The 17,907-nt window shown below is 41.8% G+C and overlaps 1 protein-coding gene across 7 annotated transcripts in view; it reads right to left on the minus strand.

Annotated features, from left to right (window-relative positions):
• Nucleotides 1-17,907, minus strand: part of LOC107136416 (amyloid beta precursor protein) — a 239,009-nt gene that overhangs the window by 2,315 nt on the left and 218,787 nt on the right. For 4 of the 7 annotated variants that reach the window (XM_048803537.1, XM_048803536.1, XM_015478668.2 and 1 more), the window contains 3 exons: nt 15,333-15,386; nt 8,981-9,081; nt 5,923-6,069 (listed from right to left, as the gene is read on the minus strand). In XM_048803537.1, coding sequence (XP_048659494.1) covers nt 5,923-6,069; nt 8,981-9,081; nt 15,333-15,386 — 302 coding nt within the window. The remainder of the gene's footprint in view (nt 1-5,922; nt 6,070-8,980; nt 9,082-15,332; nt 15,387-17,907) is intronic. The other 3 variants (XM_048803538.1, XM_015478669.2, XM_015478667.2) reach the window with 1 other exon arrangement.

A 17,907-nucleotide genomic window follows, 5' to 3' on the forward strand; every position in this document is an offset into this window, starting at 1 on the left:
ACAAATCTTTAAAGTCTAATAATTTTGCAAGCTAGGTTTTGGAGTTCACTATTGGGGTCAGTCCTAGGTTACCAGCCTTTCAATTATTTTACTTCTTTCCTGTTGGTTACAATAGTACAAACAGCCATGCTGGAGGACTGTTTTACTTGAAGGTGGGTGGTAAGCTATAAAAAAAATGCAAGAATATCACAGAGAGGGATCAGCAAAGTATGCTATTTGAATGACACTGTGTAGGAAAAAATCCCTCAACTTCCTGGACTGCCATGTATCTTCCCATGCTTATTTTAATCTGTTCCTGGTTCCATCAAATTTTATATTTGTGAAAGTGTTAAAGAGAGATCTGAGAATCTTTAATGATATATGCAAATCATAGGAGCATTTATTTAGCACAGGAAAAAAGGAAAAACATTAAGGACATGCTGCTGTAGATTAATATACTTGGGGTATGTGCATGTGTTTACACTGAGCACTAGTGCTCTGCTTCTAAGAAGGTCAGCGGCTGTGAACATTTATCTCCTTACTCTCAGTGCCTGGCAGGGTTGCGTGAGGCAGTTACTCTCTGCAGATTGTGCAGGGCACTTACCCCTTTAACCAGGGGTGCTGCTGTTCTTATTTCTACTCTATTTGCTATAGCTCTCTCTCCCAGTCCACAGAGGAGAGGAGGTACTGCTTAATAATAGCTTATTTTAAACAACTTTCTGTTCTGTAAAACCACTGTAAGATAAAGAGAATGACACAAATATATAATCAGGATGAAGAAACATCTTTTCCATAGAAAAGGAGCTTCCTCTGAAGGGGCATTTTCTATTCTGTGCACGATGGACCTGGGCTCCCACCATACCTCCAGGACCCTGCAGGCCTGTTTCCCATCACTGAGCCTCGCCAAGTGACATTCAGCATCTTCCCCAGCTTCCCTCCCCCCCACCCCCCCACCGACACAACCAATAATTGTGGCATAATTCAGGCACCAACAGCTGTCCCATTGAACTCAATGAAGGCAAAATGCCAGAGGGCACATGGCGTCTCTTCAGGGATGGTGTAGAATGGTCATAAGCCATCCAGACTTAAAAGATGTGTCCATCTAATTGCCTCATCCCCCACTGCCTGCAGGCAACCATGTCTGACCCCACCTTGCCTCATTCTGTTCCCTGATCCTTGAGTTTCCATCTATGGAAGACACAGCAGGGCTGCCGTGTTCTCCTGTAGCCAAGTCCTCTCTCAGGCCTGGACGTTTCCCCTTAGAACAGTACCACTGACAGGCACTAACCGAGAGCCAGCACTCAGGGGACTGCTCAAATGATGCCCAGCATCACTGTCCCAGGGGAGTCATTCACAGATGTTTTCCCCACCGCTTCCTGCTTCCTTTGATCTGCACTGTTGTCAACAAATGAGGTCACCTGGCTTTAATTGGCAACAGTGTAATTAGCCATAGGCTTACAAGTTAAAATGCCATCATTGAAGATTCGCACCAATAATTAGAGACTTCATTCCCTCTCCAAATCAACAGGGAACAGCCTGCCTGCAGCAGTGTGCCACTCAAACTTGGGCATCTTAACTGAGATTTTGAAGAATGCCAGGGTTCAAAAAAATTATCTTGCTTTGGAAAATAGGGACAAAACTGCTGTTTCTGAATTTACAAAAAATGATGGGCTGCTTCACTGTGAAGAATGTTATATTTTTATCTCCTCCAAGAGGCACATCATTCTCAACAACCATTTATATTCATCAAGGGCAGCAGAACACCTGGCAATTTCATCTTCCTATCTCCTCTTCAAACTCCAAGGCCAAACACCTAGGAGAGTCCAGCCAGAAATGCATGGCTCAGAGGCTGGTGTGCAGTCCACATTTCCAGCCTTCCTGTCTCTTGGCCATGGTTCTACTTGCTAATCCTTGCACCCCTGGCTGCTGGGAAGGGAGCTGTATTTTGCCATTTCTGCCTTGGGGTGGGTTGGCCCTCAGAGCTCAGAGGGCTCAGGCGCCTCAGGAAAAGGGATTAGCTTTACAAATGGCACCCAACAAGTTTGGGTTATACCTTTTTTTAAATCCCAAACCCCTTGAAAATGAGGAGCAAAAATCTGAGCACCCATGTTGATGGATAAACCTGGGATGGATAAACCTCTGCAGCAAGTCTCTTCCTCGTGACTGAAGTTGCTGCCTTGATGTGGGCCACCATGCAAGGGCCACTGCTTTACAACCCTGTGCAACTGGGCCTCTGCATGAACACCACTGTTCTCTTAAACACCATCATTTCCCTTAAAGCTGAGCTGAGGCAGCTTGAGCTCCTAGCGCTTGTTCTAGAAGGACTGATGCAACAATGAAGCGAGGGGCAGAGTCTTCAAGGCAGGAGCATCTGCCACTTGCTGAGATGCAAACACACACTCGCATACCACTCTGAATACTCTCTCCTGACTCCTGGACTGGACAGCAGAAGCAACTCATCTGAAAGCTGCATGTGGTACTCTGTGCAATGCACTGTGTCTTTCTGAGACCTGGGGCTCCTGCATAGCACCATAGCATGGCTTCAACTCCTGCAGGTACACACTGTAAGAGCAGAGCCCAGTCAGATCTGCTTTGTCCCAAACTAACTAACTTTGAGTAGAACTTTCTTTCTTTCCTTTTTCTTTTTGTGGTGCTGGGTTTGGAGCCCAAGGCCTTGTGCATGCTAGACAAGAACTTTACTGCTGAGCTACATGCTCAGCTCCTGAGTAGAATCTGTGAATACTCCTTGGCTTACGTCCCCTTCCTAGAACTTTCTCCCTGATCTTGATTCTTTGGAGCCATTTATTCCTTCACTCGACCCAGAGCAATTTATAGCTCAACTACTAGATGACAGAGACAAAATTCTGCTTGGGTCTCCTTAGTTGCAAGTTATCCTAGTGCACTGCCTCTGGTGTGTGTGCTGCAAGATGTAAACTTGGAGGAGGGGCAGTGAATACCACGGTGACAGTTTATTATGTTTAGCCACCAGCAGGATTGTGCAAACGCATGTCCTTTACAAATGGCACTGAGTTAGGCAAAAGAGCAGGACCCCAGGCCCTAAAAGTTTCCATTTTAGGCCACAGAGGTGGACAAGTAGAGGAGGGGAAGAGGACCATAGCACACATTCTAGCGAGAGAGCCAACAACATTGAAGCGCTGGCCATATGCAAAGGCAAGAACTTGCCATGGGTCAGCAGTGTGGTGATTCATTCTCCTCGAGCCCTCCCAGGCTGGTTTTCTGCTCCACTGTACATGGGTCCACTTTCTTGAATACAACACCTTTCTTAATTACAATCTCCTTATAAGTAACTGAGTTACACTTATTGCCAACTGCAAGCAATTCTCAGGAAGGCTCAGGAACTCCATGGGAGGCTCTTTGTGATCATTTTAAGGCTTCCTCCACCTGCCACTTTCTTTTTCTGCTCTTCAATGAAGCCACCTGTGCCTCGAGGGCCCACCCTCACTTTTCTGACCTTCGCTTCCTGTTTAACCTGATTACTTCCGCGAACTGCTCTAGGACACCAATGTTAGTGGCCACCAGGTACCTCCATCCTGGTCGGTCACCTTCTTGCCAGAGTCCTTTAAGGACATCTTGCATATGGCCATGATGTCACCAGTATGTCAGCACATTCCTCAGGAGAGAAGTCACATGCCACGACTCCATAAAAAGCTAAATAAGCAACTCTCCTTATTTAGGTCACTAAAGAGATGACTGGGGTGTGGGGATTTCCGGTGTTCCCATCATCAGATCTGTGAAAGGAAGATTCTTCTACACCTTACCAAAGAGATTTTGTGCCCTCATCTGATTAAAGATGAAGACTCCTGGAGGAGTGGTAGGAAGAGCTACAACATTAGACAGAACACAGGGTCAGTGCTTTGCAGGGCTGTTTCCACAGGAGCAGGGTGGATAATTTGACCAGCACTGGGATTCTCAGAAAGGCGAGAGAAGCTCCAATACAGTGGGCACATCTGGAAAATGGCATAATAAGGGCCATCGTGTCACTGCTTGTGGCAAAAATAAAGCACAGTTGCCTCCTTGTGAAAGCATAGCTAACAGCTGATGGAATGCATCTCTGGCCTCCTGGTGAAGTCATCACTAAATCAGCACCAACTGCTTATTTTTAAAAAACAGAACTAACAACTGCTCATTTCCCACTGCTCACACCTCTTTACATTTCCCCCTAGATTCATCTCTGTGGTCTGCTGCAGGGTCTTCCAGTCTAAGAAGGAGGGTAGGTCCTGGAGACCACAGCTGCCCTCATGCTGGAGTGCGACAGCATTCTGTCTGGGGTGACCGAGGCCAGTCCCTCTGCCTGTGCTCATTGCTCCTTTTCTTTTTCTTGGTAAAGCAGGGCCACTCATTAAAGGTTATCCTGGGACGGAAATAAAGGCACCTCCATGTACAGTGGTCCCTCAGTATCCACAGGGGGTTGGTTTCAAGGCCCAACTCCACAGATGCTCATGTCCCTTATACCAGGTGGTACAGTATTTGCATAACCCCCCCCCCCCACACACACACACACCTCTAGTGAATCATTTCTTGATGACTTACAGTACCCAATACGATGCAAACGCTATGTGAAGAGTTGCTATACTCCATTTGCTCGGGGAAGAAATGACAATGTTTACTACATAAAAAATAATTATTTTTTTCTGCAAATATTTTCAATCTGTGGTTGGTTGGACCTGTGGATATGGAGGGCCGATTGTCCTTGAGTGTGAGGAGCCACCAAAGGGAGGCAGAGATACTTGCAGGAGGATCAGTCCCATCCAGTGCAGACTCCAGGGCACTCTCACCCACAGCACTCTGTCCCACAGGATGGTGCCACTGCTGGGTCACAGCCCCTGGCATCCGAGTTGTCCCACCCCAGCCAGAGGATATGTTCCTGAAGGGAGGTGAGGATGGCACCTCGGGTAAGTTCTAGTCCAATGCTGCTGGCCATGCAGAGGACACAGAGCAGCACAAAGGCAGAAACAGGCCGGGGAAAGGAAGGAGGGACAGTTTCTCTAAGGACAAAGGAGGTGAGAGGAAATAAAATGAACAGAACGGAACGGGGCACTCAATCCAGACAGGTTTTAGTCAGTCTCAAGTCGAGACCAAAAGGACCTTGCCTCTGGCTTAAAAATTAATTTCTTTTCAGAATCTGGGTCCAAGTATCAACTCCTCCTCTGACAATTCCAAGGAGACAGTTCTCGGCAGCTGACCCTGACGGTAGGAAGGGTGCTTGTGAGGCAAACACTCTACTGCTGAGCCACAACCCCAGCCTTCCCTGCAGAATTTTAAAGATAAGGATCATTACTGAAAATTAGTAACCTTTATCTTTACCAGGTTTTATTTAGAGACCAGATTATTTAAAGGAAAAAAAAATAGGAATAAGTGTGTTTAGTAATTTTTTTTTAAAGCAACCGTCTATTTATTTTTCCTTTTCCTAATTTCTGATACTATTTTTGTTGTCTGCTTGTTTGTTTTAAAAAAGGCTTAAGTGTAATCATGGTTTTTTAAGCCAGGCATTATTATTAGTGTTATTTTGGTAATTCTGTTTGTTTTGTTTTTTGGTACCAGGGATTGAACCCAGGGATGCTTAACCATTGAGCTACATCCCAGCCCCCCCTTTTTTTGTTTGTTTTGAGACAGTGTCTCACTAAGGTGCTTAGGGTCTCCCCAAGTTGCTGAGGTTGGCCTTAACCTTGCAATTGTTCTGCCTCAGCCTCCTGAGTTTCTGGGATTAGAGGCATTCACCACCGCACCTGGTAATTTTGATAAAAATCATAATATTCAGCATAATATTCACAGTATGGTGGAATGAATAAAAACCAGCAAGAGACAAGTAGCTGCAATCTGAGCACCATGGAGGAACACTTGATCCTTAGACCAATGCTCAGCCTAATTTCCCTTGGGTCTTCCTTAATTTCTGCTAGCAAACATGCCTCCACGTTTACCTACCTCCACCACGCCATGATGGATGGATGTGTACTGCTTCTTCTTCAGCATCACCAAGGTGATGACAATCACTGTCGCTATGACAACACCGCCCACCATGAGTCCAATGATTGCACCTTTGTTTGAACCCACATCTTCGGCAAAGAACACCTTGAAAACAAATCAAGAGAAAGGATTGTAATTGAGAGAGACGCTGGATGCGGTCTGTGGAAAGTTCTTGTATATCCTCTGTCCTCACTGAATCTTACACTCTGAGTTGGTCGGTCACTAAGAATGATAACCCTATTTTACAGAGTGATGAACAACATGTGGCTTCTCCAGGTGCAGGGAAGTCTACTTTCCCCCCATATGTCGAAACAGAAGTCTGCAGGGACCTGACACCTTGTGTGACAGGCGAACTCTTGGCAAGTAACAGGCTGGCAGCTCTAGGACCTATCTTAGCCATGAAGGCACTCAAGGAGATTAAGAAGGGAGGCCGGCATAAGTAACAGCAAGTTTAAACTGGAATTCCGGATGTGCTACTCTGAGTGACCCTGCCTTAGGTACTTTCCAAACCCACAGATGTCCTCATTTCTTTAGAGGAACATGTTTAATACTTAGCAATAAGCAACCCAAAACAGAAGAGCACATCACATTACCTACTTCCAGTTACACTGATTCAGTAAGATTCTAATTAACCTTGAGAAGCATACTGCATGTTAAAAGCATAATGTTATTTCAAAGGGAAAAAGTAGTAGGCCAAGAGGCTCTTAACAGTCACACATAGGTCACGCTCTCGGTGTTGTCGACAGAGGCCAAAATTAAAAATGTTGCTTTATCCTTTTGTTTATTTGGATAAAATAAAAAGAATTTGGAGAACATTGTAAAGAAGAAATAATACTCAGTATGAAAAATTTATTGCACCGCATTTCTTCAGATTGTATACAAAAGCAAGTCATTATTTTTCAATGTTATCTATTTAAAAATAAAAGTACACTGCCACTTTTGTCATTTTGTTATATAAGGCGTCTTATGCTAGACCAAAAAAAGAAAAACTATTGCTAAACATATAACACATTTGTTAAGGAAGTTAGTGAAAACAGTGGCTTAGACAATTCTTTCAATAAAGCCTCAAAGACAGTCAAATGACAGATTTTCATTGCTAAAACTATTACTGTAGCAATCTACAATAGTCACATAAGCCACAGCACATAAAGCAAATTTCTAGAAGGATGTTATGCATGGTGTCTCTCCAACCAAATTAGAATTGTTCATACTTAGTCCCTTTTCTAAACAAATATGCTAGATCAACATATTTATTAAAGGAAGTCATTAATTAGCTAATGATACTAATGTGAGGTAATCAGAAATAAATATGAGTCTGGACATACCCCTATGTCTTTAAGAAAATACTGTAATTTTGTAATATTCATTGCACTAATTATAGTACATTATCTTATCAACTAGTTCAGTAGAGGGAGCTGATTTCCCTAATTGCTGCTACCACCATTAGTCACTGTCGCATTACAGGACTTAGTGTAATTACTGAAAAGGGCTTATATGACACAGGCTCCGGAAAATGTGAATCTGCACATTCATCTTCAGCTTTCTGTCCTATCAGCTCTCAATTCTTCAGCAGTTCCCTCAGTTTTTTGTTTGAAACTCTTCAGCATCAGCCAGATCAAAAGCACTTCTGATTTCCCAATAACTAAACTTGCAAGTGAAAGCCATGCTTCAAAGGGTAAATGTCTTTTGACAAAACAGATAATGAGAGTGAAAATGCAAATCCAAATCCCAAGTCAGTTTTGGATTTGCTACAGTAATTTGGAGGGAAGGGAAAAGGCATAAACAATAAAAACATTTCTTCTGGAGATTAGTACTAGGGTTTATAAACTTCATGGATATTGGAAAGATATTTGCCACCGGAAAAGACACTCGCGCACACACACACACACACACACAAAACAAATGACTGAAAGTATTTCTCAAGTATTATTACTGAATGCGTGATAAACTGTCTTTTTATTAATTTAATCCCTCACTGTGCTTATTGCTAACATAGAAGGAGCCTTAACATAATCCAGGATATATTATCTGAATTTGGTGAAGATTTTATATAACTATTTGAGCTGTCTGCCTGCAAAGAGATGTTTCCTTATTGTATTTATTCCAATTCTAACACGAGAAAGGAAAGAAATCCACTTTGTCTGAAAAGGAAGCTGCCTGTGTCTTTGTCCAAACCTTCTGATGAATGACACTGCTGGGAAGATTGGGGATTGTGATCCTCTCTCTCATTCCACCCACCTCTGCAGGGTTTCTTCCCTTGTAAGAGAACTAAAATGCTGGGAAGTGGTGGAGGGAATAGGAGGGAAGGGCAGGAGGGACAGATAGAAACGTGAAAGGCCTTAGGTTTGATCCTCAGCACCACATAAAAATAAATAAATAAAATAAAGGTATGTGTCCAACTACAAATAAAAAATAAAATATTAAAAAAAAAATCTATTACAGGTTGAGAATCCCCTGTCCAAAATGTTTGAGACCAGGAGTGTTTCAAATTCTGGATTTTGGAATATTTGCATATACATAATGAGGAATCTTGGGGATAGGACCTGATTCTAAACCCAAAGTTCATTTATGTTTCATATACACCTGAGGGCAGTTTTATATAATGTTTTAATAATTTAGTGCATGAAACAAAATTTCATGGTATAAAATTTTCCACTTGGGGCATCATGTCAGTATATTCAAAAAGTATTGTGTTTTGGAGCATTTCGGATTTTCAGATAAGAGGTGATCAACCTGTATAAATCTATTTCCCTAGAGAATACTGTGCAAGCTGATTAACGTGACTGTTATAATGAAATTAATTCTACTTTAAACCCTGCATGGATTTAGCTGCCTTCTAGGTGGAGCTATAACAGAGCCCCCTTTTCTTCACGTTTTCATGAGGATCCTACAGGCAAGCATTTCATTGTTGTTTTTATCTTTTATTTCATTCGATTCCTCACACAGCATAAGCAAGACATAACAGGTCCTTTGGTAAGATAAACAATAGATGGAAGAGGTGAATAATTTGGCATACCAATTTTTGGTGACGAACTTCAAATCCTGAGTCGTGTCGGAATTCCGCGTCCATCTTCACTTCAGAGATCTCTTCTGTCTTGATATTTGTCAGCCCAGAACCTGTATCATGCCATGATGAAAATATGCAGGACAATCCATGAGTTTTGACTATAAACAGTAACTCTATGAGACTAAGGCTACTCAAAACTTCTTTCTAGGATTGAGGTTAGAGGAAAGTAATTAAGGACTTTCTTCAAGGAACATGACATCCTGTATTTAAATGGTTAATCGCTGCCTATTTTAAACAAAAAGAAATTAAAGATCGAAGAAGTCTGAAACACATGTGGTAATTTAAAAAGGATGTGGGGAGAGGACAAAAGATAAATGCTGGTTGGGAGGTTGGCAAGCATTTGTTCCTAGAAAATGTCGGTTTAGGGACTTATTGTCTCGCCTATTATGTGCCTTTTTCTATGTGCTGTCATTTCTTCAGAAAAAAAATGAGCATTAATTACCTGGTAGAACAGAACTGTTACTCCGAGGCTTTGTTCTAATTACAAATAAATTATGTTCACGTATCTATGCAGTGAAGCATTGTAAAATTATATAATTTATTTAGTTGAGCATTCTAGTGTGTGTGTGTGTGTGTGTGTTTCTTCTGCTGAGTATAGAGCTTCAGAACATAATACTCTTCCTTCTCTATAGATCACATAGCAGTGATCCTTACACCAATTGTTACAATGAATTTCATTATTCAAATAATAATTAGAGGTTTAAAAACAAATGCAAAGGTATTTTAGAAACAAAAATGAAAGCACAAAGGATCAGTGTCAGTTCCCATGTTGGAACATTTAAATATCAAAAATTCAAATTTTAGGATGAAAAGGGCTTTTAAAAATAATTTTCTCTATGGTGTTTCAATCCAGGGGTGGGTTCTCAGCTCCTGCTTGGACACAGGGAATATATCAGATAGTTCTGCCTACTAGAATGGTCTTTCTTACATTAAGATGACACCATTTTCCCTGGGGCCTGCAGCCTGGGTCACCACAGCAAGCTGGTGCCCTGCCTTCCACACACGATGGCCTTCATGAGGCCTATCAGACACCAGGGAGAGGCAACATGTCATGCTGATTCTTTCCCTTCTTAGCTCCATATCCTGAGTTCCTTCAGCTCCTCTAGGAAATAATTCCTTGCTCTTGGCCTAATTGCCCTTCCAGTCTTACTAAGAGGTGCTGTGGAACTTGTCACACACCTGCCAACACTGAAAAGCACCATGCCTATAGCATAGAATGTGTGGCTACAGAAAGGCAGCATAATTTGACAAAGCCCAGGGAACCCATGCTGGGTGTGACATGTACCTGTTTTCTTGTCCAACTGCCTAAAAAGCAGCTGTTTTGTAACTTATCCCAAAAGAGACCCGCCAACAATGTCAATCTACACATGGCATGTAGATGGTGACACTACTTTCTCTCCTTTCTTCTTTTCAGAACTGTTCTCCTATTCCTAACTTCCTCTTCTCCAGAATTCCAAAAAGATCATGGGCAGAGGTTCTAGTTCACCTTCAAGTTCTTGCTCTGGGGTTTGTCTGGGTCATGAGGAGTTGAATTTGTTGATACTGCTCCTTTCAAGAGGAGGAACGTAATTCCCTCACCCTGTGTGTGGACTGGACACAGTGACTTGTTTCTACATTAACAAAATATGGGAGAAGTGATAGTGTATGATTTCAGAGACTAGGTCATAAAAAGCAATGATGTTTCCTTCCTCGATCACCTGGTGTGGGAGAAGCCAGGTGCCATGTAAGGATGCCCAAGAAGTCTTATAGTCCTAGGAAGATTGATAGGTATGTTCGTGTCCATAGCAATGTGAAAGAGCGCCTTGGAAAGAGACCTACCATCCTTGGGTCAAGCCTTCAGAGAACCTCAGCTCTGGCAATGTCTTCAGTATTAGACCTGAACTGGAATCATGCAGCTAAACCACCCCACAAATCCTGGCTGTTAAAAACTAAGAAACTAAATACTTGCTCTTTTAAGTTGCTAAACTCTGGGGCTATTTGTTATATAGCAACAGCTAACTAATACAAGTGCCTAGCACTTTCTTTTTTCATCTTGCTCTACCTTGGGCCTCAGTTTCCTTTTAAAGATCATTCTTGTTCATAGAGACATAAAGGACACAAGCAAAGCACAAGAGTTTCCCTTTCTTATCTCTTTAACTGTGGTCCTCTAATTGACCTAGTTCGCTAGTCCTCACCCTAAGAACCGCAGAGCTCTCTCTTCTTTTTTTCTTAAAGTTATTAGCAATATTTATAAGCTTCAACTCTTTCTGTCTTCTAACCTCCTGATACTGATTTTTATAGAGGGTGATACTACTACTCATTTCTCATTGGTGCAGGTGGTACGTTTTTAATCTTCCTAGGAGGAACTTTAAAATCTGAGATCCTTTCTTCTACAACAATAGTGACATCTTTGGAATTCATCCTTTTTCTGTTATCAGAATCTGGAGATATAATAATTAAGATTATGTTTTCAAAATCATTTTTTTTTTGGGTGGGGGAGGGCATGGATCTGGGGATTGACCCTGGAGTCTCATACATGCTAGGAAAATGTTCTACCTCTGGGCTACATCTCCAGCCCCGTTTCTAAGATTTTAAAGATAACCCTCTTGAATAGTCTTCCCTTTTAGATTTGGAGTCAATTATACTAAAAAAAAATATCTAAAGAATAAGTTCTCCAATTCAAAATTATGTTAAGTTCATACTATTTCTGAAATAATACAGAATACTTCTGGTGATCAAAAAAATTGAAATTCATTTAACAAGTCAGTATGACTGATAATGAACATTTATAGGTCATTAGTTGGAAAGATTTTCAGCAGACAGAGCTCTTGCTAGGTCATTTCATTTATCAGGTATGATCATTTTCTGAAGACTTTCTTTACACCAAGTAAATTTCACCAAAGAATTAGCCAGACATGGTGGTACACACTTGTACAATCCCAGTGACTCAAGAGGCTGAGTCAGGAGGATTAAAGTTCAAGGACAGCCTCAGCAACTTAATAAGCCTTAAGCAACATAGGGAGACTTTGTCTCAAAATAAAAAATAAAGTACTGGGGATGTGGCTCAGTGGTTAAATACCTCTGGGTTAAATCCTTGGTATAAAAGAAAAATTAAGAAGTTTGGAAACACAGGAAAACATCAATAACAGGCAGATACTGCATGCACTGGGCAGTTTTAAACAAATGGCAGGGGCCTGTGTTCACATGAGTGCAAGAGGCCTTTTCTGGGTTGGGCTGGTCAGTGCTCATTCTCCATCTAAGTCAGGAGAGGGAAGGACCTGCTGTGCACTTGGGGGTGAGGTAGACACCTTTCACATAGCTGGGGGCAGTGTGGGTTCCTTGATTAGGACTGAGAAGGATGATAATACACCATTAAAGCTCAGGGGATCTCTCCACCCCGCATGGAGAGCCTGCTGATGTATTTTTCTTATAACTTGTCCTTTAAAGTCAATTTTTCTCTGGAAATAAGCCAGAAGGGAGTAGCAGCCAGCCTAGAAATTATACTGTTATTATTGTGGCTCCTATGTGACTCTTCCTGCTAGAAGTTACAACCTTCTGGTTTGTCAGATATGAAAATCAAGGAGAAGGCACTTTCCTCCTCATGACTATAGAGCACTAGATGGGAGAAACCCAACACCCTTTGGCTTGCTTGTTTCTGAGCACAACAGTGATTACTCAGAAATAGTGACGCAGGATAATTGGGAAGGGTTTGAAGTCTGAAGATATAATTTGGTACCTCAGATTCAAGTGTGTGGCCTCACAACATGATGATGAAGAACCAAAATGAATGCTACAAAACAACTGAGCAAATCAGTCTAAATGCTCAACAGACTCATTAGCAACACAAAAATCTGGGGTCTCTACATGACCTAACAGATATCCAGAAAATAATGGTGTTCATAAACACGCCTTCACCAGAACCTTCCTCGTGTCACATCTGAACATTCTTTCTCATCATCTATGCTCTCTGGTTGGGCATAACAAGTCTTACATGGTGTAAACAAAGAAGCCTGGCCTAGGGCGTTCTCTCATCTGTATGGAACTGTCCTCCCTGTCAATCCATGAGCTTCACGGCTTTCACAACCTCTCTGGAAGCTCATCTTCAGCAAGTCCCCCAGTTATCACACCCTTGGGTTAGTCTCTATCTGTTCACATCACAGAATGTCCTTGCTGGACCTGATGTAGCTTTGTGTTTCTCTGCCTTCCAGATTCCATGACATCTTTCTAAATATGTAAAGCGGGTTCCTTCCTTCATTCCTCAAGCTCCTGAGAGAAGGGACCTTATCATTTTAATTTCTTTTAACCCTCCACAGAATGTAATTCAGGGATTGCTGTGAAATATCAAAATAGAATAATAATACTGTTATTGGTACAACAAAGATCTTTGGATGGCTTTCTCCCATGATATCATTAGCTAGTGTCTAAAAACGATTAGTTATTTGCCAGTGTATGAAAAATGTCCTTTTCATGTCAGACTTTAAAAACATTCCGTGTTGTGTCACCCCTATTCCAACAGGAACACACAGGCCTGGCTTGCACAATTCAGAAAATGGGCTGAGTGAGTGCTTCTGCACATCTTACGTTTGCATATGGAAAATGTGTCTCCTTTTAGAAATAAAAGGAGAAGCCCATGAAGAAATGCCCCAAGGCCAAGGGCCCACCTGAGCTGGGTTTGGCTGCAGTTAGAGTTGAACTGACCCTCTGTTTTGAGTCTCAACAACTGGCTGAGCAAAATGGGAATGTCAACTTGTGGCTCCTTGAAATTCACTTACGTGACACTGACAATAAGGAGGACATTAGGACAGCCGAGATTGTCTCTGACTTACGATAATTTAAGTTCCCTTAAAAGCCCTTCAGACAAGATTCATAAAATCAATGAGATCAGCTGTCAGGACGTGTCACTCCGCTGTCTCTGCTGCCACTCTGCATCACAGAGTGAGAGCAGGAAGACGCCACAAGAAGGGCTCTCAAGAGTCTTCATGCGTGACTGTGCTGGAGGCAGTCAGGGCACGAGCATACACTGGCAGCAAGAGAGACAGGGTCTACTTCTGGCCCTGCTGCTCTTTCAATAGGGAGCAAAGGTGGACCTCTGTATGTTGATGATTTAAACAAATTTTTTTTTTTTTTTTTTTGGTACTGGGGGTTGAACCCAGGGGTGCTTTTACCACTGAGCTACATTCCCAGTTCTTTTTAAAAATATATATATTTTTTACTTTGAGACAGGGTCTCACTGAGTTGCCCAGGCTGGCCTTGAACTTGTGAACTCCTGCCTCAGCCTCCCTTGTGGGGTTACAGGTATGCACCATCACACCCAGCCATATGTTGATGTCTTCAAGGCAGGTTAATCTCCTGTTCCTTGACCACTGCATGGGACTTTATGAGGGTAAAAAAGAAAGAAAATATGGAAAAACAGGTGCTATTGGCAGTAATATTTCCCCAGAATATACACATTTTTTAATTCAATAATTTCCCTTCTTTCGGATTTTCTGAACACATGGGTCCTACCCACTGGGTGAGGCTATGTATGGCATAGATTCCAGGCATGCATGTGTCTCTTGTAGTGGGATGTTATGCTTAAAACCAAGTTCGCACCATAGGAAAAATGGAGAACAGAGGGTAAAGAGTGCATTTCTTCTTAATGTTTGGGATAAAAAATAACTGTCTATTTTGTTATTAATGACATTTGTAAATAAAAAATAAAAAGGGCTTATTTGCAAAATTTTGCATATACATCTGTTGTGTTATTTTAGCCACTCATTGGGAGTAAGTATATACAACCCACAAAAGAGAAAAAGTATTTCTGGCTCTGGAGATACACCAATTCTGGTATTTTCAGAAAGTCCTGCCTACTTTAGTAACTAACTGAAGCTTGAGCCCAGTTTAGTTGGAAAAGGACCCATGTGGAGACCAAAGGAGAAAGGAAAGCCAGGCTTATCGCAGGAACCAAGTAGGTCACCACCAGACTGTCTGCACCTGTGTGGGCTTCCATTTTTGAGGACCGGTTCTATATAATCCTCTTCATTAAAAAAAAAAGAAAGAAAGAAAAGAAAAAGAAAAAGTAAAGAAAAGAACCCAAAATTTGAGAAGGGCTTTTTTTTTTTTTTAGTCTCAAAAGGGATAGCTCAGAAACAAAAGCTAGATGATGACTTAAATAGAAACTTGGAAAATGAGGTGTGAGGAGAATTTTATGAAGTTTGGTTTTAAGGTCATTTCAGATTCTGTATGGCAATGTGTGCAACTTATGAGGCTGATCATGGAGAAAGAGGACCTGTTTTGCTCAAGCAGAAGTTGCTGAGAGGCAGGAGGGAGGCGGGTCAGATACCTGGTCGAGTGGTCAGTCCTCGGTCGGCAGCGGGGCGGGCATCGACAGGCTCAACTGGGCGCAGGAAGCAAGAGACACAGAAAGCAAACAAGACAAATCAAGATGGTGAGTTGTGGCTCCTGAACGCACAGCAGGGAAAAGCATGTGCAATAAACAAGTTATTAAAAAGAAGCAGCTGGAAAAGAATCTCAGTGAGCCAATCGTGAGCGTCGCTGAATAGGAGGGGCGCCACTTCAAAAGCCTTATCACCATTGACAAATCAACCCAGTCTCCTTAGTTTCCTCAAAAGCACTCGCCAGGACTCAAAGCAACATCAAAGAAGAGGGAGGGTGGGTTTTCCTCGGAGCCAGTTTAGCGATGGTTTCTTGGCTTTTGATTAGAAATAAAAATAGATTACAGCCCACCCTGCAGAAAACCTTAAAGATACCTCCTTTTACAACTGTCCAGTCTTATCTTCTTCTACAGTTAATTAACTACAAAAGGCCTCTGTTAAATCTCTAGAGAAAATGCAAATATGAATTTATTAGGAGAGCAAAGTTTCACCATATAATCTGTCAGTTAGTGAATTGACTTTGTCCTTCATTTGAGGGTAGAAGAGGTTTATAAAACCACAGATTCTTTTACTCTCTTCTTTTTAAAAGGCTGGTTTCCATCGGAGAGATGACATTCCACTGAACTCTGTGAAGTGAGACTGTTTCCTTTTACATTTGTTGACATTCACAATTATTCCTTTGTATGTGTTCTGGGTCTGACCCAAAGAAAACAGTGTGAGCGGCACAATAGTGCCCACCCTTGCTCACCATCATCTGGCATTTCCAAATGGTTCTCACTGTCAGAAAATGCTTCCTTGAGCTTACACTGGTCTTTGAAGAAATAAGGAAGGGAGAGAGAAATAAAGCTTTTAGGATTAACAAATTGGTCAAAGGGCAAATGAAGCCAAGGGCAGAGAAAAAAGTGCTTCAGTAGGGTCTGGCATATACAGAGGGAAGATGGTGAGAAAACTGAACACGGGGTGAAGGGAACACAAGCTGTGCTTGATGGGATGGCTCTGGAGCGGCAATTTCAACTGCACAGCTCAATGATGCTAATATGCCAAGCATTTACACGGGAGACTATGAACCCCAATCAATTGTGAATTCTGCAGGAATGGGGACGGAAGAAAGTAGAAGCAAGCTAAGTATTCAAAATATGAGAAAATCTTGTTTCTGAGATGACTGAGACATTTAAATACATCCAAAGATGAGAGCACTTGTCCTTTCTGGTGCATAAACCCAGACCCAGCATTTATATATCATCCCCCACGACCTTGGGTAAGCAGTCACTTCTGAGGTGGTTCTTCCACATGGAAATAGAAATGATAACATCTCACCTCCAATTGTAGTAAGGCACAAATAACTTTAAGAGTCTGTTTCAGAGACTATTATTAAATATCCTATAATGACTTGGGTGGATGACAGTTCTCTGGCACTTTTTTCTTGCACTAGAATTAGACACACTTTCTTCTGCAGCTCGCAAATATATTTCAACAATGAAGTCTCTGTGTTTGTGTTTCATCTTCCCCTCCCTTGTGTAAAAACATGCACACGTGACTTTATTCCTCCTTATAAAATGGAGTTGATAGAAGGATTATTGAACTTTGTGAGAATTTCCTGATGACCAGGGGTCCAAATGTGCTTCACTTGCAGTTAAGAACACCAAACCACACTCACAGGAGCAAATACACAACTTAGAGTGGTGGCGGTCACAGACTCCAACTCTCATTTGATGAGAAAACGTGTATCTGACCTAGTGGGAAGCCATTACATTTGTGTTTTAACTGTAGGATGAAGAGCTGGTGGCCTCCCGGGGCACGGCTATGCCATCTATCTTTGTGATCTTGGACAAATCACATTCTTGATGAACCTTAGTTTTGTCACAAGCAGATAGGGGTTTTTCAGGACACACCTCTATGGAAGAAACTTACAAATAATAAAGCACGAGTCCATATTATTACTTAATACTGGAAAGTATCAAACATGCATAGGAAAAAGTCTAAAAGACATTACTATGAAATAACTTCATTCCTTCTATCTGGGTGAGATTACTCCAATAAACTTCCCTCTACTTTCAAAAAGTAGAAAATATTTTATAATGTCAGAAAAATGTATTAGTGATACACTTTTTTTTTTTTCAGTGTGAATGAGCAGAATGACCAGGCATTGGACCCTCACTGGACTCGACTGACTGCTCTTGAGAAAAGCAACACCTTTCTGGTAAGCACCAGACGCTAGGATGGTGAGGACTGCATGAATTCTGAAAAAAAATAAAGCCTTTGAGAACTTTAGATGTTTCTGATAGAAGGTGAGTGTGCATGTATCTGTAAAAAGATGAGCAAGGCACAAGTTTCAGGGGGAAGGAGAAGAGAGGTGAGAAGGGAAGAAGGGAGGGGCCTGCAGAACTGCATTATCACAGGCTTCTTATCTATTCATTCATTTTAAGGGCACATTGTTTGGGCCATGTGGGGATTCATCTGGAGACAGGATGAAGATAAAGTCTCTTTAATAAGATCTTGGTTTCATTAAAAAAAAAAAAAAAG

Source organism: Marmota marmota, unplaced genomic scaffold (genome assembly GCF_001458135.2).
Source record: "Marmota marmota marmota unplaced genomic scaffold, marMar, whole genome shotgun sequence".
NCBI lineage: Eukaryota > Metazoa > Chordata > Mammalia > Rodentia > Sciuridae > Marmota > Marmota marmota.